Below are 25,651 nucleotides of genomic sequence, written 5' to 3'. Positions count from 1 at the left end.
TCCAGTGATGGCCAACTAGGCCATCTTTTGATACATATGCAGCTATAGTCAAGAGCTCCGGGGTACTGGTTAGTTCAGAATGTTGTTGCACCTATAGGGTTGTAGATCCCTTTAGCTCCTTGGGTCCTTTCTCTAGCTCCTCCATTGGGGGCCCTGTGATCCATCCAATAGCTGGCTGTGAGCATCCACTTCTGTGTTTGCTAGGCCCCAGCATAGTCTCACAAGAGAAAGCTATATCAGGGTCCTTTCAGCAAAATCTTGCTAGTGTATGCAATGGTGTCAGCGTTTGGAGGCTGATTATGGGATGGATCCCTGGATATGGCAGTCTCTAGATGGTCCATCCTTTTGTCTCAGCTCCAAACTGTGTCTCTGTAACTCCTTCCATGGGTGTTTTGTTCCCAATTCTAAGAAGGGGAAAAGTGTCCACACTTTGGTCTTTGTTCTTCTTGAGTTTCATGTGTTTTGCAAATTGCAACTTATATCTTCGGTATTCTAAGTTTCTGGGCTAATATCCACTTATCAGTGAGTACATATCATTTGACTTCTTTTGAGATTGGGTTACCTCACTCAGGATAATGCCCTCCAGGTCCAACCATTTGCCTAGGAATTTCATAAATTCATTCTTTTTAATAGCTGAGTAGTACTCCATTGTGTAAATGTACCACACTTTTGTATCCATTCCTCTGTTGAGGGGCATCTGGGTTCTTTTCAGCTTCTGGCTATTATAAATAAGGCTGCTATGGACATAGTGGAGCATGTGTCTTTCTTACTAGTTGGAACATCTTCTGGATATGCTCAGGAGAGGTATGTCCAATTTTCTGAGGAACCGCCAGACTGATTTCCAGAGTGGTTGTACAAGCTTGCAATCCCACCAACAATGGAGGAGTGTTCCTCTTTCTCCACATCCTCGTCAGCATCTACTGTCACCTAAATTTTTGATCTTAGCCATTCTGACTGGTGTGAGATGGAATCTCAGGGTTGTTTTGATTTGCATTTCTCTGATGATTAAGGATGTTGAACATTTTTTCAGGTGCTTCTCAGCCATTCGGTATTCCTCAGGTGAGAATTCTTTGTTTAGCCCTGAGCCCCATTTTTAATGGGGTTATTTGATTTTCTGGAGTCCACCTTCTTGAGTTCTTCATATATTGGATATTAGTCCCTATCTGATTTAGGATAGATTCCTAGCCCAGTTTCCATTTATCAAACACAATGTCCAAGTCAAAATAATGAAGTATCTCAATTTCTTTCCTTCTCTAAATGTATAACTCAGTGGGCTTTGTTGCTGCTGCTGCTGCTGCTGCTGCTGCTGCTTTCTCTGCTAGCAAAGCTGAGCAATCATCCCCATTGACTAAATACAGATGATTTATCATCCATTAACAGCCACTCTTATTTCTTCTTCTCTTGTCTCTGGAAACCGTGCTCTGTGGTCTGCCTAGGATGGGCATGCCACGTAGATGGTAGTATACAGTGTGTAACCTGCGGATCAGGTTTCTCTCTATCTTTATGTCTTCAAATTTTATTCATGTTATATCACATGCATTGCATTTGCAATACTTCACTCTTTTATGGTTGATTAGCATTCTGCAATGTGGAATATATAGGATTGTTTGTGTTATTTAACTCACGGACACTTGGGTTGGCTTCACTTGTAATCATCACGACACTGCTGTCATCATTCACATATACATTTCGTGTACACATTTGGTATGAACATTTTTTTTAGCAACTTAGGGAGGAAAGGGTTTATTTCATCTCACAGTCCTCCATGGAGGGACAGTCATGGCAGAACTCAAGGCATAACTGAAGCAGAGGCCATAGAGGAGGGCTGTTTACTGGCTTGATCCCCATTGCTTTGTTTTATTTTATTTTATTTTACTTTATTTTATTTTATGTCTGAGTGTTCTGCTGCACATACATCTGCAGGCCAGAGGAGGGCATCAGATCCCCTTATAGATAGTTCTGAGCCACCATGTGATTGCTGGGAATTGAACTCAAGACCTCTGGAAAAGCAGCCAGTGCTCTTAACCACTGAGCCATCTTATAAGTCTATGGACATCCTGACTGGACTGGAACTCTCTCTAGACAAGGCTGGCTTTACACTTATAGAGATCCTTCTGTCTCTGCCTCCCCAATGCTGGGATTAAAGGCATCCATTGAAGGATTAAAGGCTGGTAGCTCTTCTTGGGCTGAGGACTGAGTAATTTGCTGAAGGACACTAGCTAGTATATGTCAAATGGAAAATTCAAACACTCTGACTACTAACGTATCCCTTTTAAAGCATTTTTGAAAGTTAGCTTACAACGTGCTTTTGTGGGGACATTTTCACACATGCATCATTTTATTTTGTTCCTAGTCATCTTTTCCCATTTCTAAGCTCCCTCATCCTTATTATTCCCTCGATGGCTCTCCCTTCTCTAAAGCATCTCTCATTTTGTTTCCGTGTCACATGTATTCTATTACACTATATTGGTTCTCCTTCCAATTTATCTGCTGATGGACATGTAGGCTAGACCCATTGTTGTTGAACACATAGGCTGGATCTGTTGTTGGTGGATACCTAGGTAAGTATTTTTATGGCATTCTGACTTAGAGTTCTTCTGGTCCATAACCAGGAATGATATGGCTGAGTCATATGCCAGTTCTGTTCATCTTTCTGAGAAAGCTCCACATGATTTCTATTGTGTCTGCATGAATCTACATGTTCAGTCCATCAGCCTTGATAAAGACTCCTCTTTCTCTACACATTCTCTCCAGCTTTTGCTAACTTTTTTTTTTTTTTAATAATGGCCATTCTGACTGGGGTAAGACAATATCAATAAAATTTAATTTGCATATCCCTGAAAGTAGAAATGTTGAATACCTTTTCAAATATTTTTCTAGGGGCTAGCCAGATGCCTAAGTGGGTAAAACCACTTGCAATACAAGTCTGATAACCTGAGTTCAATCCTTAGAACTCAGTAAGAAGAGAGAACCAACTTCCAGAGTTGGCCCCTGACCTCCACACACTCACTGTGACCCTTTGTTTGTGCATCTTCACACTGGGTAATGAAATCTTCAAAGTGTTTTGGAGAGTTTGTGTTTCTTCTTCTGAACTGCCCACTCAGTTCATTAGCCATTTACAGATTAGGTTTTTTGTTGATTTTTGTAGGGTTTTAAAAAATTATTCTAGATATTAATATTCTATCTGATTTGCAGTTGGCAACATTTTCTCCACTCTGTAGGCTGGCATATTATGCTGCTTTTGGCCTTTGCCGTACAGAAGCTTTTGAATTTCATGCAACCCCATTTGTCCATTCTTGGGAGTTTGCTTGTGTTATTAATGTCCTTCTTTGATATGTCTTATCTGTGCCTTTGTCTTGAAGTTTTTCTACAGCAGTTTCAGAATTTCAGGTCTTACATTGACCTATGATCCAGTGTGTGTGTGTGTGTGTGTGTGTGTGTGTGTGTGTTTGTGTGTGTAGGATGGGAGATACAGGTCTAATTTCTTTTATGTATGAGTGTCCAGTTTCCCTAGCACCATTTTTTTTTAAAGAGACTGTATCCATTCCATTCTCACCCAGTGTATGACTGTGACTTTGTTGAAATTTTGTTGGCTATCTCACTATGGATTTATCTCTGAATCTTATGTTCTACTGGATTATGTGATGGCCAGTCTTTTTGACAAGTAGACACATTTGGGAAAAGGAAACCTTCACTGAAGATTTGCCTCCATAAGACTGGCCCATGGACATCTCTTTGGGACATTTTCTTGTTTGGTAGTTGATATTGATGTCAGATGGTCCAGCCCACTGTGAATAGTGATGTCCTTGGGACAGTGGACCTGGGACCTCATAGGTTTTGTACAAGGACAGTGGTAACTTTGCAAGAGAGATGCAATGTGCAGTACTCCTCCAATAGCTCTGCTTCAGCTCCTGCCTTGAGCTCCTGCTCTGGCTTCTCTTGATGAAGGGATGGATTATGTCCTATAAACTGAAACAAACCCTTTCAATATCTAAGTTAGTTTTGTTCAGTGTTTGAGTTCAGCAACAGAGAGCAGTCTACATGTCTGTTTTGTGCCATTATCACTACATTTTTGTGACTACAGCTCTTTAATACAATTTGAGATTAGCATTTGGGTATTTTCCTTATTGTTTTTTTTTTCTGTGTGCATTTAGAATTATATGTTCTAGTTTTATGAGGAATACAATAGAAATTTTGTTGGGGATTGTGTGCAATCTGAAGATCATTTTCATTTTATATGTTCTAGTTTTATGAAGAATACAGTTGAAATTTTGTTGGGGATTGTGTGCAATCTGTAGATCATTTTCAATAATACAACCACCTTTACAACAACAGCTGCTGATTCATGGACATGAGAGGTCTTGTGTCTTCTTTCACTTCTTTCCTAACTTCCTTTAACCTTTATGCTTAGGACTTTTATTCTTGGGTGTTTTGTTATATTGAAGCTACTGTGAAGGGAGTTTTCCTTAGCAAGCTGTAATTGGTCTAGACTGAGGCATTTGTTTGTTTGTTTGTTTGTTTTTATGCTGTTTCTGCATCCTGACACTTTGCTGAAAGTGTTTATTAGGTCTAAGTGCTTCCTGTTGGAGTTCTATGGGTCCTTTAAGTATACAATCATGACATCTGCAAATAGGAGTGCTTAGAATTGTGTTCCTTTTTCTTTATAGTCTTTATTCCTTTCTCTTGTTTTACTGCTCTATCTAAGAGTTCAAGCACTGGGCTGAGCAAGAATGAAGAGAGTGGGCACCTTTGTATGTTTCAAATGAGAAACTCTCTCTTTTTTTTCTTATTAGGTATAATATAAATTACAGGTGGGACCTATATAGCCATTAATATATCAGGGTATGTTTCTTCTATTTTTAGTTTCTTTGGAGTTTTTAATCATGAAAGGATGTTGTTGAACTGCCAGAAGCCTTTCTAGCATCTATATTTCTGCATTATATAACATTTACTATATTATTAACTACATTACATCAATATCCTTACTGTATTATAAGCGAGGAATAGGAACACTCACTAGGGGATTCTGTGGAGGGCTGAAGATCTAGCAACTCTACGGCTGTCAACTATTTCAATCCTTAAATCACACACACACACACACACACACACACACACACATTCCCAGTCACCAAAGCATAGTGGTCTTGTATTAACCAACACTGAGAAAAATCAGTTAGTACAAAAAAAGTTACAACCCCGGAGCTTGAAGAAGTTTCTTTGAAGGACAAATAGGGAAAAGAGCATTTTCTTCAAAACCAGTAGTGCAGGGGATCAAATTCCTGCAATTTAGACATTAGCTTTTGAAGCTAAGTGAATCTGTGACGTCCCAATTTATGATAAAAGCTTGTTAATAAAGACATGAACTACAAAATCAGTTCTCTAACGCTATCTCAAAACGAAGCTATGAGGTAAACATTACTTTATTTAGGGAACGTTAATCAAATCAGCCTTAGGAACCAGTTGTTTTGACTCATACACTCATTACTGCCTGTATTTCAGAGCATGTTAATGCTTGTAAGAAAAACCAATGGTTATTATAAAGTACTTAACTGCTTCAATCACAGAGAGATGCATAGTGTACTGCGGGATGGCAAGAGTGGTTCTTAACCCATGAGATAACATGAGCTATGGCATAAATGCTACCTCATTCAACCTGGTCCTCCATGGCAAGGGATGGTCTCATGAGAACATAGAGCAGAACAAGAAATGGACAAAGTAGGCTCAGCTCTACAGAAGTTAGGGCTGTGTGTGGGATGCTCACATGCAAGGCTAGAGAGCAGGAAAGGTAAGAATATAAGCAAACCGTATGCGTTGTATCTACAGCTTGGACTCTGCCGTGAGGATGAAGAGTAGATGTTTTCACATGTGTAATCCTCAGCACACAACCTTACATTAAGCAGGAGGCACTTGCTAGCATCCAGATGTAAGGCAAGGCAATTTAATTGTGTCAAGGAAGAAACCATTAAAACTGGCCTTAAAAAATGTGTTGACTCATTAGTGGACTGGTTATTAAGGAATGATTCTAATGTTTTTAGTTTGTGCTCCTACATGCCTCCAAAGTGTGGAAAATAGGAGCATGAATATGGGAGTAATATGTCAAATTTGGTTCAACGATTATGTTTGAGGACATGTATCTATGCAGAGAACATGGTGAACAGACAGTAGCAATTGAAAATCTGAAGTGTAGTGTGGTAAAGTGGATCAGGATGAGATTTATAAGTGCCCAAAAGTACACAACACTAGTTGGATTGTCAAGATCACTTTATGAGGGAGTAAAAAAAAGAAAAGTGGATGAAAGAGAGGGGAGCCAGGCAGGACTCAAGAAAATACCAAAGAACACTGAGAGAACCAGCTCTTGAGTGTAGACGTCAGGTGTGGTTCTTCCTCCAAGCCTCATGCTCCCAGAAATAAAATCCAGACTGGAAAATATATTTACAAATACCTTGGCCCTATAGCTAAGCTCTACCTTGACTAGATCACAACTAAAGATAATGCATTTATTTTAACCTACATTCTGCCTTTTGGCTAGTTATCAGTGCTCTCCTTACATCTTCCCAGGCAAACCTCTGACCTGGCTCTATCTCAGAATTCTTTCTCCTCCAAGATATCCCACCTCTTATTTCTTGACTAAGTCATTGGGCAAAGGCTTTTTTTTTTTTTTTTTAGACAGGGTTTCTCTGTATAGCCCTGGCTGTCCTGGAACTCACTTTGTAGACCAGGCTGGCCTCAAACTCAGAAATCCACCTGCCTCTGCCTCCCAAGTGCTGGGATTAAAGGCCAAAGGCTTTTTAATTGACAGGTAATGCATCCACCGAACACACAAGATATTCTCTCTATACTTGATAAAGACTGAAAGTACATATAATTAAATGATTGATAATGCTGTTAAGTTAAAACTAAATGAGAACAAAAATGAGTATTTATAGAAGCAGAATGAGGGACATTTTGAGTTTAAACTTATCATGAAGAATGTTTGTAATTCCTGAAAGAACTCTTACGAGAGTGCCCACCTGAACTAGGAGTCAGGGATCCTTTCTCAGATTCTCAAAACCCCATTTAAAGAATACTAATCATTATAAATGAGTTAATGAGTAAATGAGTTAATTACAATATCTTGTGCCTTTCCTATAAAAGCACTTTAAGTAATAAAAGTTGATGATCAATAGCCAGAAGGAAAGTAGAACTTATGTTAAGGATTATTCAGTACGATGATTACATTTCTAAAATTATGTACCAATTTATATGAATGAGTGATTTTAATTATAAGTATATATCAACCCATGCTAAAAATGAAGAAGAAAAAATGTGGAAATATTATGTGTAAGAAAATGCCATATTATGTTTCCTTCTAAGAAATTGCATATAATGGTTTTGACTGTTTTTGTAGGAAAACAAGCTGAAACAAAACAATACGTGTTTAACTTTGTATGAACACAATATCTCACATTAATTTACACAGAACAGGATGAAGCTTTCTCCCAATGCCAGTGTGAGAAACTGCCTATGGGATTTTCATTTCTAATAACTTTTAGTATTACCATTGTTTTTTTACTTTAAAAAGTCATACTATTTTGTCTTCTTAAATAGATTCCATGAAACCATGGTTTATTTATTAACTATGCTTTTAATAAACAATACAGGACATTGTTTTTGGCTGGGAAAATACATTCATGAATATAATGGAAATTAAATTCTATTTGAATTTAAATAATTTCATTAAACCAAAATTTGCAAGTATATTATTTCTGGTTTCTATGAATTAGAAGAACACAATTCATGAGAACTGACACTTCCCTAAGTTGTTGGTCATGGAACTGCCATGGGCTCCAAAAACAGGATAAGTTATTGCCATTGTTCCTGGTCCCCAAACTGAACTTGATGGCATAGTCTTATTGTTCAGAACACAAAACATACACTTTGAATATAGGCATAGACACAGAAATCAAGATGGAACTGAACTAGAGGCTTCTTGCTTGGTGACTCTTTTCCACAGTGCTAGAAGATACTGTACAGGGTGCTGAGATGGGGAAGCCATTTACTAGTGTTCCCAGTGAGCTGCAATATTGATCTTCTAGGAAAAATGTGTCCAGTTATAAAGCAGAGGCATAATTATGATGAGGATGAAGGAGGCATGGTGCTAAAAGACATCTTGTGGACACAGCACAGCTGTTGCTTTCATGAACCCACAGCAGCTGTGGCTATCTATCCACTCATGAGACTTCACATCTGCTTTGGGACTATTAGCAGTTAATGGTTGCTGGGGAAGAGGGTATCATTTTCTTGTAGCCTATGTTCCTGCAAGCAATGATAATTAAACTCTATGGGGGAGACATACACATACAGAGGAGAGAGAGAGAGACAGACAGAGGCAGAGACAGACAGAGACAGACAGAGAGAAAGACACACACACACACACACACACACAGAGAGAGAGAGAGAGAGAGAGAGAGAGAGAGAGAGAGAGAACACAAGACACACAGAGACAGAGAGACAGATATAGACAGAATCACAGAGGCAGAGGGACGGGGCAGAGAGAGACAGAAACACATAGAGAGAGAAACAGAAATACAAAGACAGGAAGGCAAAGACGTAGAAGAACAGAGACAGAGAGAAAGACATAGAGAGAGCTAAAGAAAGACAGAGAAAGGATGACAGAGAGGGAGATACAGAGAGACAGTGAGAGACAGAGCCTGAAGTAGGAAAGAATTTCCCAGAATGAAGGGTTTCAGCAGAAGAGATAGGAGTAACCATATACATGTGAGAAATTGTCAACTATTTCTCAAGGTCTAGCTACTAGGTGGAGAACACAGTGACTTTTCACTGTTAGAGACAATTCATTAGCAGTGCATTTGGCATTTAATCCATTTTTAACTTGCCTGTTTAATTTGAAAGATATCTCCTGGGACTGAGCCCAGGGCCTTCATTTCCTAGACAGAGTCTCTTATGATATAGCTAAACCCCTAACCGGGCCTATTTTGTCTGATATATAGAAAACCAAGACGTTTGCATAGTGAACAGAACCTGATTTGAACAGTTTGATCTGCTCCTCGGAAATGGTGTGGCTATTTCCTAAAATGACTATAATCTCTCAAATGTACTCTGGAAATATGTGGCAACCCCTCCTCCCAAGTCTCCACCAATAGTGTTAAGACATAAAAATCCATGCCATAGTCAGCACTTCCCCTTCTCTGTCCCTCCTGCCAGTTACCCATGACTGCCTCATACCACATCTTCAGGGACACTGTGTAAGACATGGGTCATTTTCCTAGTCTATCAAAGCCTGCTTTATCCACACAGCTTTCTTCCAAACTCTGGTAGTGACAGACAGCACCATGTTCTGTATTCCCATGTGTTTTCTCTTTCTGTCCACTAAGAACATAGAGAAGATTATCCCTGCGTTTACACAGGAATATGTTAAGCTGGCCCTCTATCAACACCTGGTTCAATATTTGAAGCAAATGTTGACTGAGAAATTAACCTTAACTATGGCTATGGTATTCTGAAAGAGGATGATATTTGAAAATTCACATTACCTGGCGCAAAATGAGAATTGTAGTCAGGAGGAGCATCAGGCACAGCAGTTGGTGATTTTATTTGATTTTCCATTTCCTCTGTAGGTTGCTCAGGAGCTGTGGGGACCAGACCTTTAGGAAGAGAGGGACATGACCCACATAGTAAGTAATAATATGATTGCAAAATGCAGTCTTTTTGTCTCCTATAAGCACCTGAAAATACACCCATACTTCTTATGAAGAACACCTATTAATAAATCTCATGAATGTTAGACTGAAAGTAAGTTTTGAAAAGGAAACTAAACATCACACTGCTTGTGGCTGTGTTTGAGCTCTCATGCTCATGGTTCAACCGGCTACCTGCTGACTCCCACCTACACAGTTAATCTCCTGCAGACAGAAGAGATTCTTTCTCTTATTGTCTGAGAAACACTGGAAATATAAAGCTGTTTTTTCACAGTCTTTTGAAAATGCGGTATCTACATTGAAAACATTAAATAAATTCTCAGTAGTCACTAGACCTAATACAGCCATAAACACTTGGTTCATGTCTGCTGTGGCTCATACTCTTACGGCATTCTTCCTCAAAGCCACTTGGTCCCAGTGTCACAGAGGTTGCTGACGGGTGCCACAGAAGCCACTCCATTGTGCTATATCTTGTTCTCTCATTGAGATGAAAGGAAATCCTTAGTTGCCTCACTCTAAGAAAGGGTCTCAATTTCATAAATAAATGGCTGAATTTTATATCAGAGCAAACAAAAGACCCTAGCTGTGAGGCAGAATCCTCACCTGACTCTTTTGCCTCTAGGCCAAAGGTCACCACAACTCCTGACAGCTCCTGTCTTGTCTGGATTTGCTCTCCTATCTTTCTTTTGCTTTACCTACTTCTGCCAAACACTAAGAAACCTTTCAGGTCTGTGTGCAAATATGAACTGTTTTTACACCTTTTCTTACACAGAATTAATATGTTCAAGTGAACTTACATATACATGTATCTAAAGGGTCAAATGGTGTAAATGCTCAAATATATCAGAATAAAATACACCTCTTCAAAGAAAACAATCATATAACTCATATGGGAAAACAAAACGTTTTAAAACTAGGAAAACTGGGACTGGAATGAGGGCCCAGCAGTTAAGAGTGCTTATTGGTTTTGCAGAGGACCCGATGGAGATCTCAGCACACATACTAGGCTGCTCACAACTGCCTGTAGCTCCAGCTTCACACACGGACACTTAAATTAAAATAATAAAATAAAATTTAGGAAATTCATAAAATCTTACCTGACATTTTGATGGGTTCTAATTATTCCTGTAAAAGAAAACATGTAAATACCTTTATGTATATATACAATACATGTATACAACAACAAAAGTAATAGAAAGGCTACAATCTCAAAGGAAATGAACATTTCATTACTGAATGAAAAATGAATCAAGACAGGAATCAAATTGGAAATGAAAAACTCTTTTAGAATTGAATGAAAGTGGAAACACAATATTCCCAAACCTATGGGACAATGAAGGCAGGTCTAAGAAGCACGTTTATAGTGCCTAAATTAAAAAAAAAACTGGAGAGATCACATATTAATAATTTAGTGACATATCTAAAAGCTCCGCAAACAAACAAACAAGCAAACAAAAACACAAAAAGAAATAATACCATAAAAGACACCTTTAATGTTAGTATTCAGGAGACAGAGGCAGACAGATGTTTGTGAATTTGAGGCCTGCCTGGTCTACAGAGCTAGTTCTAGAACAGCTAGGGCTAGAGAGAAATCCTGTCTTGAAAAACAAAAAGAGTACAAAGGAATAAACAATCAAATCCAGGGCTGAAATCAATGAAATATAAATAAACAAAGAATAATACAAAGAATCAATGAAATAAAGATTGGGGTTTGGGGGGGAAATGAATAAGACTTGCACATCCTTAGCCAAATTAATTAAAAGATGGAGAGAAGAGAAACAAATTAATAAAATTATAGATGAAAAGGGGATGACGACAATAAACACTGGCAAAAATCGTAGAATCATAATAACACATTTTAAAAATCTGTATTCCATCAAATTGGGAAACCTAAAAAGGAAATGAGTGAGTCTCTTGATATATACAACCTATCAAAGCTAAGTCAAGATGAAATAAACAACTGAAACAGATCCACAACCCCTAGTGGAATAGAAGCAGTAAATAAAATTCTCCCATCCAAGTCCTAAACCAACCAACCAACAAACAAAAAAACCCACCAAGGCCAGATTGATTCAGTGCAGAATTTTACCATTCTCTCAAAGAAGAACACATTACTCCAAAAAATACAAACTGAAGGAACAATCCATAACTATTTTTACAAAGCTTCTACTATCTTGATATTAAAACACACAAAGACCTGTAAAAAGGTAGAAAATTATAGGGTGATATTCCTTATAAACACAGATGTAAAAGTTCTCAATAAAATACTTCCAAACAGAATCCAAGACATCAGAAAGATTGTCCACCAAGACCAAGTTGGCTTCATCTCAGATACGCAGGGTGGTTAAACATAGGCAAACCAATAAATGCAGTGCCACATATAAACAAACTAAGGTATTAAAATGCATGTGATTATCTCATTAAATGCAGAAATGGCCTCTGACAAAATTCAATGTCTCCTCATGAAAAAAGTTCTGAAGATGCTATGGATACAGTGGACATTTTTTCAACACAATAAAAGTGATTTGCAGCAACCCCACAGCAGTATCATCCTAAAAAGAGAAAAAGAAAGCATTTCCACTAAAATCAGGACAAGATAATGATGCCCACTGTCTTCAGTATGGCTATACTTACTCAGTAGAGCACCTGAAGTCTTAGCTAGAGCAAAATGACACAAATCTTCACAAATGTGAAAATGTACTCTCTAACTTCATGTTGAAAACATAATTCAACCGGGATAGCTGAAAACACATTCCTGAATAACAGAACTGTCGAAGCTCTCACTATCCCAGATTTCAACTTCTATTCCAGAGTTATAGCAGCAGAACCAACCTGAGACTGGTGTGAAAACAGACATCCTGATCTATGGAATCTAATTCAAGACACAGACTTAATCACACACGCTGAGATTCCGCAGTCTTTTGTACATGCCTAACAGGTGTTGTGAAGGCAGATGTAGTGAAATAATACATTCTTCAAGTACTTAAGGTTGAAAATAATTTCTGTAATGACTCCAGGAATGCAGTATTGCTTTTGCTTTAGTATAACCCTAGCCTAGCTAGGTGCTAGCTTCAGGCTGACCTTTTGCAGTCTTCCTTCCTGCCTACCTGCCTTCCTTCCTTCCTTCCTTCCTTCCTTCCTTCCTTCCTTCCTTCCTCCCTCCCTCCCTTCCTTCCTTCCTTTTCTTCCTTCCTTTTCTACTCCTCTCTCTCTCTCTCCCTCTCCCCCCTCCCACACTCTCTTTAGTGAGGAATAGAAAATGTTTCTCTGTAGCCCTGGTTGGCCAGACACAGGCAATGTAGCCTAGCCTGTCTTTAAACTCGCAGCCATCCACCTGCCACAGACTGCAAGCGCTGAGATTTAAAACATGCACTATTACACCTTAACATCACTTCCCTCCCAGATCAGGGAATCTGTATGTATATTTTCCTAGTTACTAAACATGTCTATTCCTGCATTGTGGAAGAAGGGGATTTCCGGGGAGTATGTTTTCACACTCACCGATTGAAGCGGAGAAGGGTTTCAGTTATAAACCATGATCATTTAGTTTTCATAAGCCCCTACTCTGATTGGTTGTCTTCTATATAAGACTCCACTCAGAATGGTTGGGTTCTAGAAACTCACACTTTCTGATTAGTTGGCTTCTCTATACTCCTACTGGGATTGGTTGGCCATAGGGATGTTGAGGGCTTCCTAGAATAATGTCAATTCAGAACCAGTCAGTGTGTAGCAGTTTTTGAATAGTATGATTAATTTCTTTCCTTTAGTATATAGCTATCATGAAATAAAAGTCACTTTTAAAAGATCCTTTGAAGAAACAGAGAAGAAAAAGTAACAATAAAAGTTTCAGTATTATTCTTATAGGGTCCTTCCTCAGGAAGAATTGGGTTTCCCTACTGTCAAGGAGTTTTGGGTGTATAAGCTGACTGTAAATGGCTAGTTTTATATGTAATTGTCACAAGCTAGAGTCCTTTGGGAATAGGGAACCTCAATTGAGAAAAGAGCCTCCCCAGGTTGACTTATGGTGTATCTTAATTGATGATGTATGAGGGAGAATCCAGAGCACTGTAAGTAGTGCTACCCCTAGAGATGAAGCCAATAAGCAGCACTCCCTTATGGTCTCTGCCATGAGCTGTGATATGGAACTATGAGCTGAAATAAGCCCCTTTCCCCTCCCCATCCCTGCAAAATCCATAAAACGTTAGATATAAACGAATACTAATGAAACAAAGCAGAATGTGGATACATATCACCTCACAGACTGGGGGAGCCAAGTTTCCTTTCACACCCCTCCCCCCTTTTAGCGACTCGAGCCTTTTCTCATCAACTTCGATTCTCTTTCTTTTCTTATAAAGTTTTACAATACCATTCTAGCCAAGATATTATGTAAGCACAGTAATTTCCAGTTGGTACAAGAAAGAATTCTGTCATCTTAATCCTCCCTTAATAGCTAGTAAATTGTTTCAGATGTTCTCTCAGTCAGCAACAGTGAAGTGCATCCTACGTTGAGACTGGCTTCTGCCTTCATCAACTCTGGAAATTAGTTCTCGAAACTGGGGTACATCTCAGGTTAGTATACCAAAGCCCAGGAAGTTCTGCTGAAGTCCTGGCATTCGGGGACATATGATTCACACAGGGTAACTACAGATGTCTGGACCATCACAGAGAGATGAGAGTTAGGACACAGACAAAGCCAGGTTGGGCAAGGATCTGCATCCTTGTAAGGCAGCTGCAGCTGCTACTTCAAATGACGTCTGGCAGCAACAGAACACATATTAAATGTCGCCCATTCTAACCTACCTATGTTGCTGTTCTTTTCTTATGCATAATGTTTGCCAGCATATTATGTAAGCAGGATAATTCCCAGTTGCCAGAGGCAAGAATTCTGTCTTAATCCTGGAATAATCAGTGAACTGAGGGATGTGTTTCCTGTTACGCAGCACAGCTAACCTGGCTGAGACACGGACACAGAAGATTGCTCTTTAAGTTTCGCTTGTGCAAATCATGAAATGATACAGCATCCCATCAAACCAGAAGTTCTAACACACACATGGAGATTTGAAAGTTCAGTCACAAGACCCAAGCTGGTCAGAAATTCACAGTGAAACACTGGACTTGTGCTGATCTCTGGGAGGGAGGTTGGTTTTTTTGGGTTTTTTTTGTTTGTTTGTTTGTTTGTTTTTTGGTTGATTTTGGGTTTTTTCTTTTGACTCTTTGTTTCTTTGTTTCTTTGATTGCCAGGTGAGAATCTCCAGGCAAAGGCTTAGAAACTGGTATATGCATTCTAAAACCCTGGCCTCTGGCTGTCTTTTAGTACTTCATTTTTTTAAAAGGACAAGAAGGACAGACAGTTCCTCCTGAACGTCAGCTAACTTAGCAAAGCCCTATATGCAGTGCCCAAGTCTCCTGTCTGTTTACTGAATCTAACATGCAATCATTTTCTGAGCCACGATATCCTTTTTATATCTTAATCCTCATGTAAAGACACCTGGAGGTGAAAAGAAGACTGGGAAGCCACCCAGTAGTGCAAGCCAGCAACACGGCTGACAGCACATGTCCAGGTCTATGGTGTGACACTGAGGTGACCATGAGAACCAGGCTCTATTTCGAGTTGCCCTGTGCGTCACAGAAAGAGTGACTGTGGGGCCAACTTCCAAGTACTGCTGTAAAATGAATAGTTCCATAGAGACAGTGTGAGGCCCACAGACAATGCTCAGATGCTCGGTATTATTACTGAATCACTAGGAAATTGTGCATGGATAGCAGTACTGTTTGACATGCCCTGGCACTCCGTCGCTCAACGTGTACCAGCTAAACAACTGCCAGACCAACCTGGGTTCTGGGCAGACACTGTCCTCTCCCACAGAGGGAAGCTCTAGCAGATAGAATTATAAACATACAAAGGAGCATGCTCCCTAGTTGCAGCCCAAAACGTAATAAATGTTGGTTGACAGAATTTATCAAGCAGTATATTTTACAAAGAACAAAATGTTAGTGACATTAAAGATCTCTATCTTTCTCTTTCTCTATCTCTCTCTGTCTCTCTGTCTCTGTCTCCCTGTCTCTGTCTCTCTCTCTGTCTCTGTCTCTGTCTCTCTCTCTCTCTCTCTCTCTCTCTCTGAGATAAGATCCCATTCAGTAGCATAGACTAGCCTGGAACTCACAGTATAGCCTAGACTGTTCTTGAACTCATGGAGAATCTCCTGCTTAGATTTTCCAAGTGCTTGGACTATAGCCCTGAGCCACCATAGCAAGCTCACTGAATTTTCAATATCTCTGTTCTTGGAATAGAGAATCAACAAAGTGTCTTAGCATAGTCCTCACAGTTGAAGACCTTGGTGTTGTCGGCATATGAGCGATGTTGTATTTGTGTGGGAGTCATATTACATTTGGTGAATGTGAAAAGGTTAAATAAAATATTGTGAGTCTTTTCAAATGTTCACATTTAGTCTCATATGTCACAGGACCCAAGACAGGTGCATGTGTTATTATTTTAATAGCTCTAAGGAAATTTGTAGACCTTGTCTAATGAAGGAAAATCTGTCAAGCCTTAAAAAAATGCATAACTGCTAGGTCTTGCTACTGTCTAAATCAATACTTTCTTCTACCTCCACTGAAAGTGATACTAATTAAACCTTTGTTGTTACATGTGTAATTTAGCGCTAGATAACAACAAACCAGTGTGGCTGGTCTTGTTGTGGGTTCTAAACTCTTGGGATGTCTCAGTGACAGGGTTATTCTTGTTATACATGGTATACCCTTGGGATCACACATGAGGTTATGCAGAGGGAATGTCTCATGATGTGGACTGGTCATATCAGAAAAACATATCACATGTTCAAAGGGTTAGAATGTTCTTATCTGTCTGATCTCTAGGGAGATGGGGGAGTAGAGACTTAGTTCAACCACATAGCCAAGGGTTTTAGCAGTCAGGCCTATGCATAGAAAGCCCAATACAAAGAGCACTCAGTCTCAAGTTAGTTTCATAGCTTCCCTAGGTAAAGAGATGGATGCTTTGTGTTTAGGACACAAAAGCCACATGTGCAGGTGACAGCTCTGTAAGAGGCACGGCAATGTGTGGAGGTCAGGACACAACGTTCTGTTTCTTTGTCGACAGTGTGTGCTCTGGGCATTGAATCCAGCTCCTTAGGTTGTGTAGAAAGAGTCCGAACTTACTAGCCCCTCCCACATGTGTTTTTATTTGGCTAATCTTGATTTGCATTTCTTGTAGTAGAGCTTTACTCACTTGGAGAGCCCTGAGTCCTGAGTCCCGTGAGTTATTATAGAAAATGACCACACCTGAAGGGGTAGCTGGACTCATGAGGTTGTCAGAATGTTAGTGATCTGGAAACCTCAAACCTGTGTCAAATGTCTGGTGTGAGGGAATTCTTGTTGGCAACTGTGACACTGCTGAGTCTGTCTTGACTTTGGGTAGTTAATTTAATATTGCAACTTAATTGAAATATGTACTTGCATAACTGAAAAGGTTACTAACCACTTTGGTTATAGAGGCAGGAACACAGGGGAAGAAGCTTTTTGTTTGGGGTGTACTTGGTGGCTTCAAGACATGTATGCTTTTTTTGTTCTGCCTTGGGTAGGCAAGGGTGACTCTAAAGAATTCCCAATAATGTTTCCCAGAACCTAACAAAGGCCTGGAGATCCAAACAAGAGAGAAGAGTTCCCAAGTTGAGACTGAGTTCTGGGTTGTGTCCACTCAAGAGCTAGCTGAATGACAGAGAAAAGAAAGCTGCCATTGAAGTCACACACTCAGAAGCTGGCCAAGAAGTGAGGCCTCAAACCAAGTACATGCACTGCCTGGCCAAACAGTGAGGTGGTCGGCTATCTCCATGGAGTTTAACAAGAATGAGGTTCTCCTAAATAATACTCAAAATGTGCAGGTAAAAACACAAAATTATAGCACAAAAAAAAGACTAGAAAAAGACTAGAAAACTCCTAGGGGAAAATATGAAAATGTATTAATGCTAGGATGATGGCAATGCTGACTTATCTTACAAATAATTTAGGAATTAAAAAAAATTCTCCAGACCAAGACATGGCTCACTGGGTCAAGGAACTTGCCACACCAGCATAACCTGAGTTTGCTCTCCAGAACCTACACAGGATGGAAGAAGGGCCTGACTCCTCAAGGTTGTCCTTTAACCTCCACACGTATGCCCTGGACACAGGCACCCACACACATGCATCATGGACACAAATACTAAAATCAAATAAGATGAATGTTTTTTAAAAATATCCCAATACTGAATGTCTCAGCAAAGTAATGAAAGATATAAAAAGTAGATATGTTTTAATACTGAGCAAACACAATAACAGAAATCTAAACATCACTGGATGAAATCAATAGACAAATGGAGACTGTGTAAAAAGCTACTATGTTAATAGCAAATCAATGAAAATTATCCAGTCATACAGAGAAGCTATAGAAAACCAAAGAGATGAATTATAGAAAAATAAAGGAACACAGACAAGCATGCAACTCAATGGGAATGAATTCTCAGCATGGGTGAGGTCCTGGATTTGAACCGCACCACATATTCTGTCAATTTTGCTTTTGTTCATTTTTTAAGGTCATACTATAATGTCCTTACTATATAGAAAACACACACACACACACAGAGAGAGTTTAGATCAACCAAGTACCATAAGGATTGCCAGAAGGACCCACCACTAAAGGTGACTTGGTAAGAAGCAGAAATAAGAACAGAATTATAGCAAGACAATGAGTCAGTATTGCAGGATGTTCCCACAGGGAGAGACTAAGAACATAGAACTTCTCTGATAAACTACAGAATTCTTTTACAAAAAGAATGAATGTTCAGCTTTCACAAATCTCCCACAAGTAAGAGTGAATGTATCTTAATTAGCTTTGTCAGGTCAGAGTGGCCTTGATATAACCACACTAAGACACTATGAAAACAGAGCTATGTTAACATTGCTTAAGAACTTGACCTCAGAAGCTAACAAAACACTACAGAACAAACTCAAGCCATATCAATTTATATACACTATATACAAGCAGGAATTATCTCAATAACAATATAGGATTTTACTTACTTTAATGTATTTCTTTTTAAAATTTTTTGTAAAACCTTTATTAGTGTATTTTTATAACCAATAATATAATTCCATATAGAAATCAACCAATATAGCAAAACTTCACTTAATTTACATAGACACGCAATAAAAACATCACGGGGATCCAATTTCCCTTTTTGGTTAAAAATATAAAGCCAAACTTGATAACCTAGGAAGAGAATGGGATTTCCTTAATCTAGCCAAGACCCCCAAGAAGCATTCCATAGCTAGCAAAAGAAGCAGCAAGAAAAACTGCTTCCTCTAAGACCAAAAGCACAACTCCATTCCAAGTTATCATGGAGTTTCCTGCTAGGACAGTTATGTTAGAAAAACAAGTGAGGCAAACAGATTAAAAATTAAAATGTGACATTTCTACATTTCCTCTGTATAACAGTTTCTCGGAAAGTCACTATGAACTGTAGAAAAATGAGAAAGCTGTGCAAAATGTGATCAGACAGAAGACCACTAAGCTAGAGAAAGAGAGAGGGAGGAGATGGGGAGGGGCAAGTGAGTACAGCAGGAAAGCTAAGGGAACAACCAAGGAGACCATACTAATGGGCCATTCTCTAAAGCCTTTCTCCTCTCCCCTCCCCTCCCCTCCCCTCCCCTCCCCTCCCCTCCCCTCCCCTCCCCTCCCCTCCCCTCCCCTCCCCTCCCCTCCCCTCCCCTCCCCTCCCCTCCCCTCCTCTCCTCTCCCCTCACCTCTTTCTTCTTTCTTTCTTCTGTTTTTCAAGGCAGGGTTTCTCTGTATATCCCCTGGCTGTCTTGGAACTCAGTCTGTATACCAGGCTGGCCTTGAACTGAGAAATCTACTTGCCTCTGCCTTCCAAGTGCTGGGATTAAAGGTGTGTACCACCACTGCCCAGCTAAAGCCTCTTTCTTGAACCTAAGTAATTTTTCTGTTTTAAGTCCAGAGATTAATTAATAGTTTTGCTTTAAGTGGAGTTTTTATTTTCTGTAAACAAATGCAGATTAAAAGCAAGCAGCAGCAACTCTAAACTACACGCTACAGCAGCATGCTGGTTGGGCGAGCACCTCACAGTGGAACATCATAAACTAATAATCTAGGGAAATATAGATACAAATGTTCTTGCCAGAAACATGTAATGTTTCCAGTACACTCAATATTATTACAATATAGTTTGTTAAAATACAAAAAGGAGAAAATTTGTCAAAAAAAAAAAAACTCACAACACTTTCTTCCTTAAATTTCCAAATTTCCTGTAATAGGCATATTATAATCTGAACATTAAAAAAAATCACCTGGAAATAAAAGTTGTTATGAAGTACTCCTTCATAGTGAATTCATATGGAAAGAGCCCTTGGAAGTCTGCCAGATATAAAACTTGGATGTATATATTTTTGTGTATATATCTTAAGCTAGCATCTTGGCATCTGTGATGTGAAGCATTGACTTGTATTATGGGATTCTTCATGTCCAGAGAACCAGTAGTGGAGAGGCTGACTGTGAAGGGTCACTAAAGGACCCTGATAGCCACCTTTCAGAGTTCTGAGCCGGAGAGGTGGTGGTACAAAGGCTGGCATTAAAAGAGTACCTGATGCAGGCAGTGTAGACGGGGATTTTTCATTGTCAAGATAAGGGGGACAGTAAAAAAGGTCATGCAGATAAATCCATCAGACCTATATGCAAACATATATTTGTAAACCTTCTTTGCATAAACTCAACCCTCCAAGAAATGACCAGAGAAGACACTTTTCAATGAATGAATGAACCCATTACAAAACCGAAATCCAAACTGGCGGTCGCATTTAGAACCTAAACTATTGCGTATTTTAGTCACACCATGAATCCTTCCAAAGAAAAACTGTGCAGTAGACTATTTCCTTAAGATCTTGTGGGTTGCAGGGGGGACTACATTCCAAAATACAGGATGGATTAAAACGGAAGCAGAGTAGCCAGAGACAATTAACCCAGAGACAATTAACATCATACCTGTCCGAATTGTTTAAAAAGATGATTTGCTCTTTTTATTTTAGCTATCTCAAAGGAAATGTTTTTATTATACAGTGTACAAAACTATTCTGGCTACATTTGTATAGACCATCACCAAGCCTAGTGCATTATCAAGAATGTTGTCAAGTCAGGACGGTGCCATCTTCTCGCTAGATAAACAGAAGGCCTGCGCCTTACTTTAGATAAGCTTGAAAAGCTATACTTATTAAAAAGAATTCTTAAAACATCCATTGTCTGAAAGTGGAAAGTGAATATTTACTCAAGCAGTTAAGCAGTTACATAAAAAGAATTATATAACCTCATCTGTCTAGTGTTCTTTTTGAATCACAGCTATGTATACTTCTGTGTAGTTTTTGTGTATGTAATGTTGTGTGTATGTGTGTGTGTGTGTGTGTGTGTGTATGCATATGTGTGTGTGCCTTTTTAGTACAGAGTGGAGCCTTCCATATCTTATCTTATTAAAATGTCTATTCTCATTTAATATTTGAATATGTTCAACTGACTGGCTTGGCTGTTTAACGGTGAAATTTTAAATTATTCCATAATTTATGATACCACAAACAATTTGGAAACACTTTATGTAGATAAGTCTGTATATCAACATCTTAAGTAAAGCTAGCAGGTATGATATTTGTGCATTCTAAACATTGTTAAATGGCTACCCAAAGAACACAAATCAGTTCACACACTGGACAAAAAAATGGACAATCCAGTGGGTCCTCGCTCACAGTGTTTGCTATTGTCCATCTTGCAGGAAAAGAAAATTTGGCTTGATTTCTCGAATGTCTTGTAATGGATGATGGTGAGTAGCTGTAATTTCATCTGGAAGACATTTACATCTCCGCTGCTGGAAATGTCCCATTTGTCATCTGCTCATTTTCTGTTTATTAGTTTTCTTTTCTTAGTCATTTATATGAAGAGCATTAAAAGTTTATTTTATGTTAAGATTTATTCCCAAAGATTTGCTTTTCTTATTCAATGGTTTAATTTTTGTTTTTTCTCAATAGATGTTTTTCTTTGTGAAGAATAATATATCTATGTATTTAATCCAGAAGAATATGTATTATTAAAATGGGTTTCAGCATAATGTTGGTGAAATATAGGAGTATGAACTTGCCCATATTTTCCTCTTTTAGCAAAGTTAATGAATATGACAGTGCAGAAAATTTTGTGCTTTTGTCTCTATAATAAACATCATAACCATGGATATTCATGAAGGATAAAATGGAGTTTTTCAGGAGTATATCCCCAAAGGATCTTTAAAAGAGGAAAATAAAAGAAGATGAAAATCTTCAGGAAAGATAATACATATTTTCTATAGGAACTGATATCTACTCTATCTGTAAAGGAAATATATACATGGAAAACAAACCATGGATACTCTGTAACTTTACTATTTCTGTTATAACATTTTCTTTATAAATATGCACACGGAAATATGCAAGAATATATAAACACTCAAAGTAACAATAATTCATTCTGTCTTCCGAATGTCTCAAAAGCTGCAGCATACATACATACATACATACATACATACATACATACATGCTGTAACTGTGTGCATACGCTGTGGTGTGCCTGTAGTTCCTGTTAGTATTTTAACTAGCACTTTACCATACTCACATGTTAGAACATTTACTCCCTCCCGAAGTTTAGGAGTATGTATCTTCTATCTCCTGATTCATCAAATTAAACAACTAAATCCTAGCAGATGATTTCCAGTTTCAAAGCCTGCTCCATTACAGAGAGTGCTACCATGAGCATCTTTAAGGAAGACTTTTGACAGATTTTAATTTTTTTCTTGGGCAAGTATTGTTATAGAACAAATGGCAAAAGAAATATAATGAATGCAACTACTCTCAGCTCTCTCTTTATGATATGTTTCGCCAACTCATATTTCTCCTTGAAGTTTGCACGTGTACATTTCTCTTGCTGTGTCAGCAACAACAAAACCATTATATATTCAACATCAGGTCTAGTAAAAGTTAGCATGGTATTTTAATTGCCGAACTTTTTCTGCTCATCCGAGTTCCTTTTCAATTGTGCTACTGACAATCACCTGTTCAAGCTGTGGTTAAATTACTTTCTTTTTTCTAACAACCCCTCATTCATATCTGATTTTTATGTACTTATGCTCACAAATAAATTCTTAATGGGCCCAGGTTTTGCAGATGTTTCCCATTTCTCATGTGCACAAACCTTTGGGTTTTATGCATCTGGATTCAAATTATCCATCCTGACTACACTTTATGTTTACCCATTTTATATTAACTATAATAACAGTTTTATCATTAGTTTACCCAAATAAATGCCCAGTACTCCAAGCATAATCAATTTAAATGTTATATTTCAGTCCCCTTTCACTGACTTAAAATGTATGTTTATTAAATACCCATTTTTATTTTATCCTTAAATCTCTTTCTTCAGTTTTATTGTAATGTCTGGGAGCATTCTACTGTCTGTTCATTCTTTAGAATACCCTTTTTTATATAAAACAAGCTGCCATGTATTTTATTTAAATTGCAGTGTGGCAATTCTTTCAAATAGGCTAGCTAAAGAGCCAGTTTAAAACTATGAATGAGTTAGGATTCTGTTTAATTATGTATTATTTAAGGGACATGATATTTTCACCTAAGAAAATAAATTTTATTGGGCTCTCACGTGTAGCATAATTTTAATACCTGGAGTTTCATATTCATAATTTTATCCACAATTCATAGTTTAAATGGATTTGTCATTTTTTTGTTATTTATACTAAAATGTGTTTTCACTGTACTTTCCTGTAGTTGAGCCTCAAAAGACTTACAAAGTGTGATGCAACTGGAATGCTTATTAACTTTGTTATTGTCCCTATGCACTTAAATTATGCATAATGTGCCATCTTTGTGTCCTCTGTTCTGGTGATGTCATTGGGCCATACAATGTGACAGTGTGGCTACTTTAAGGGTTACATAATGCCTTGCTTCCTTATTTCCCATAACAAGGAGCTGGAAGGTGGAGGTTGTGTGTTTACTTCTGCAGTAGCATCTGTATCCCAAAGTATCTTAGAAATCAACCTTACTACATAATGTCTTCATAATGTACTTCTGTTACTCGTGCTGGCTCCACTTAAACTACTATAGACAAAATAAAAGCCCATACTGCGGTTCTTAAAAGTGCGTACATCCACACACTATAAGATATAAAATTCTAAGTCCTAAAAGGCTAATATATTATACTCTGTAAAATAATGGGGGGAAAACAAACAAACAAACAAACAAAAACTTGTCTCTATCTTTTAGCCCCTGACCACAAAACCTTGTAAAGTTATCTGAAAACATCTATGCCCAAGGCCTGAGGAGAGACCCACAGAGCTGCAAGGAGGGGACCGGCTCCACGGGTGCAAGAGGGAAAAGTGTGGAGAGGGTCTCCTGGGAAGGGCCTGCACCCTCAAGAGTTCATGTCACCAGGGCCGAATGATGCTCCCATAGAGCCTTCACCCGGCACCCCATTGTCCTATTAAGACCCGGGGGATACCAAGAGGACCCCAACACAAGAAACCCCACCCCACTCCACAAAGCGAAAGTTGCGCAACCACCTGCGGCTGAGCTGCAGCCTTGGGCGCTGCCCCGCCTCCTCCACTGTCACGGAGCCCGCGCCCTCCATCCCACATCCCCCTAATCTCCCAGGGTCCCCCGCTCCCCGCTGGCCCCTCTCACCGCCCGAAGCTGCAGGCGTCGCCGGCTGAGCTCGCTGTCCTGCCTGGGGGAAGGCGAGAGGCGCCGAGGAGCTGGGACGATCCACGAGGGGCAGCCGGGCGAGCCTTCCCGGGAGGGCTTCCTGCAGGGTGGGGCGCCGGCGTCCTGAACCCTAGCCAAACGCAGGGTAAACAAGTTGTGGGCGCCAGAGAAGCCCGCGGGGCTGAGCTCCGAACCGCTCCTCTGCTGGTGGCGGGAAGCAGCTGGTCTCCCAGCCTCACTGCTCAGCTCTCATTCCCATCCCTGGAGGAGACAGTTTGATCTGGGAGGGAGAGGGACTGGAACTGGGGTGCGGGTGGGGGGTAGAAGCAGGCCTGCTCAAGATTTCTGACTCTCTAAAGAGGACTTTGGTTACTTGGTTAATTGCTGCTGTCAGGCACACATACTTTTATCAAACTAAAGTGATTCAGTCCTGTACAGGAAGCTGAAGGAAGTGGACAAACCAAATGTCCTTTGACCTCACTCAGAACCACAACTGGACACAGCCTGACCTGGAGAAGCTGACAAGAACTTGGCCTTGCAGGCTGCGCTCTGGGAGGAGTTTACATGGGGGGTGGAGTTCTGGAATTTTCCATTTTCCCTCGCACATGATTTGTCAGAATAGATTTAACAATTAATAATGTTCTGGTCGGTAATATCTGCCAAGAATACTTCTCAAATGAAGAAATACAGCATTTTATTGAAAGCAGGAAACAAACAAACTGACATCAAAGTCTTAGCGAGATGTAATGTTTTGAGTTTGTTAGAGGGACCGAGAAATTGTGATTGTGAGTATGAATATCTGTACTGGCCTCATGAGAGATACCAAAAGCATTCAAGATCAAAACATGTCTGTGGAAAGAGAGGCCCATTGGTCTTGCAAATTTTATATGCCTCAGTACAGGGGAACAGCAGGGCCAAGAAGTGGGATGGGTGGGGCGAGGGTATGGGGGACTTTTGGGATAGCATTGGAAATGTCAATGAAGAAAATACCTAATTAAAATAAAATTAAAAAAAAAAACATGTCTGTGAAGCATTGCTTGGAAGACAAATCAAATATATGAGAGCAACCACATAGGCACTCAGGAGCTATGAGCCACAGCAGAATTCAAGGGCTTTTGCATTTCCAGAGCAGGTGTCCAGCCTGAATTCCTGGGGACTTGGGG

At 39.3% G+C, this 25,651-nt stretch overlaps 1 protein-coding gene across 2 annotated transcripts in view; it reads right to left on the bottom strand.

The window, feature by feature from the left end:
• Window positions 1–25,380, bottom strand: part of Plscr4 (phospholipid scramblase 4) — a 34,630-nt gene extending 9,250 nt beyond the window's left edge. The window contains exons 1-3 of one of the 2 annotated variants that reach the window (XM_085827893.1): window positions 24,468–25,380; window positions 10,796–10,823; window positions 9,534–9,644 (exon numbers count right to left, since the gene is read on the bottom strand). In XM_085827893.1, coding sequence (XP_085684019.1) covers window positions 9,534–9,644; window positions 10,796–10,802 — 118 coding nt within the window. In that variant the 5' untranslated portion in view covers window positions 10,803–10,823; window positions 24,468–25,380. Of the gene's footprint in view, window positions 1–9,533; window positions 9,645–10,795; window positions 10,824–19,496; window positions 19,832–24,467 lie in introns of those variants that run through there. The other variant, XM_085827894.1, reaches the window with a different exon arrangement.
• Window positions 25,381–25,651: the final 271 nt, after the last annotated feature.

Source organism: Mus caroli, unplaced genomic scaffold (assembly GCF_978045245.1).
Source record: "Mus caroli unplaced genomic scaffold, Mus_caroli_1 scaffold_11, whole genome shotgun sequence".
NCBI lineage: Eukaryota > Metazoa > Chordata > Mammalia > Rodentia > Muridae > Mus > Mus caroli.
This window is presented reverse-complemented; position numbering and strand designations above follow the sequence as displayed.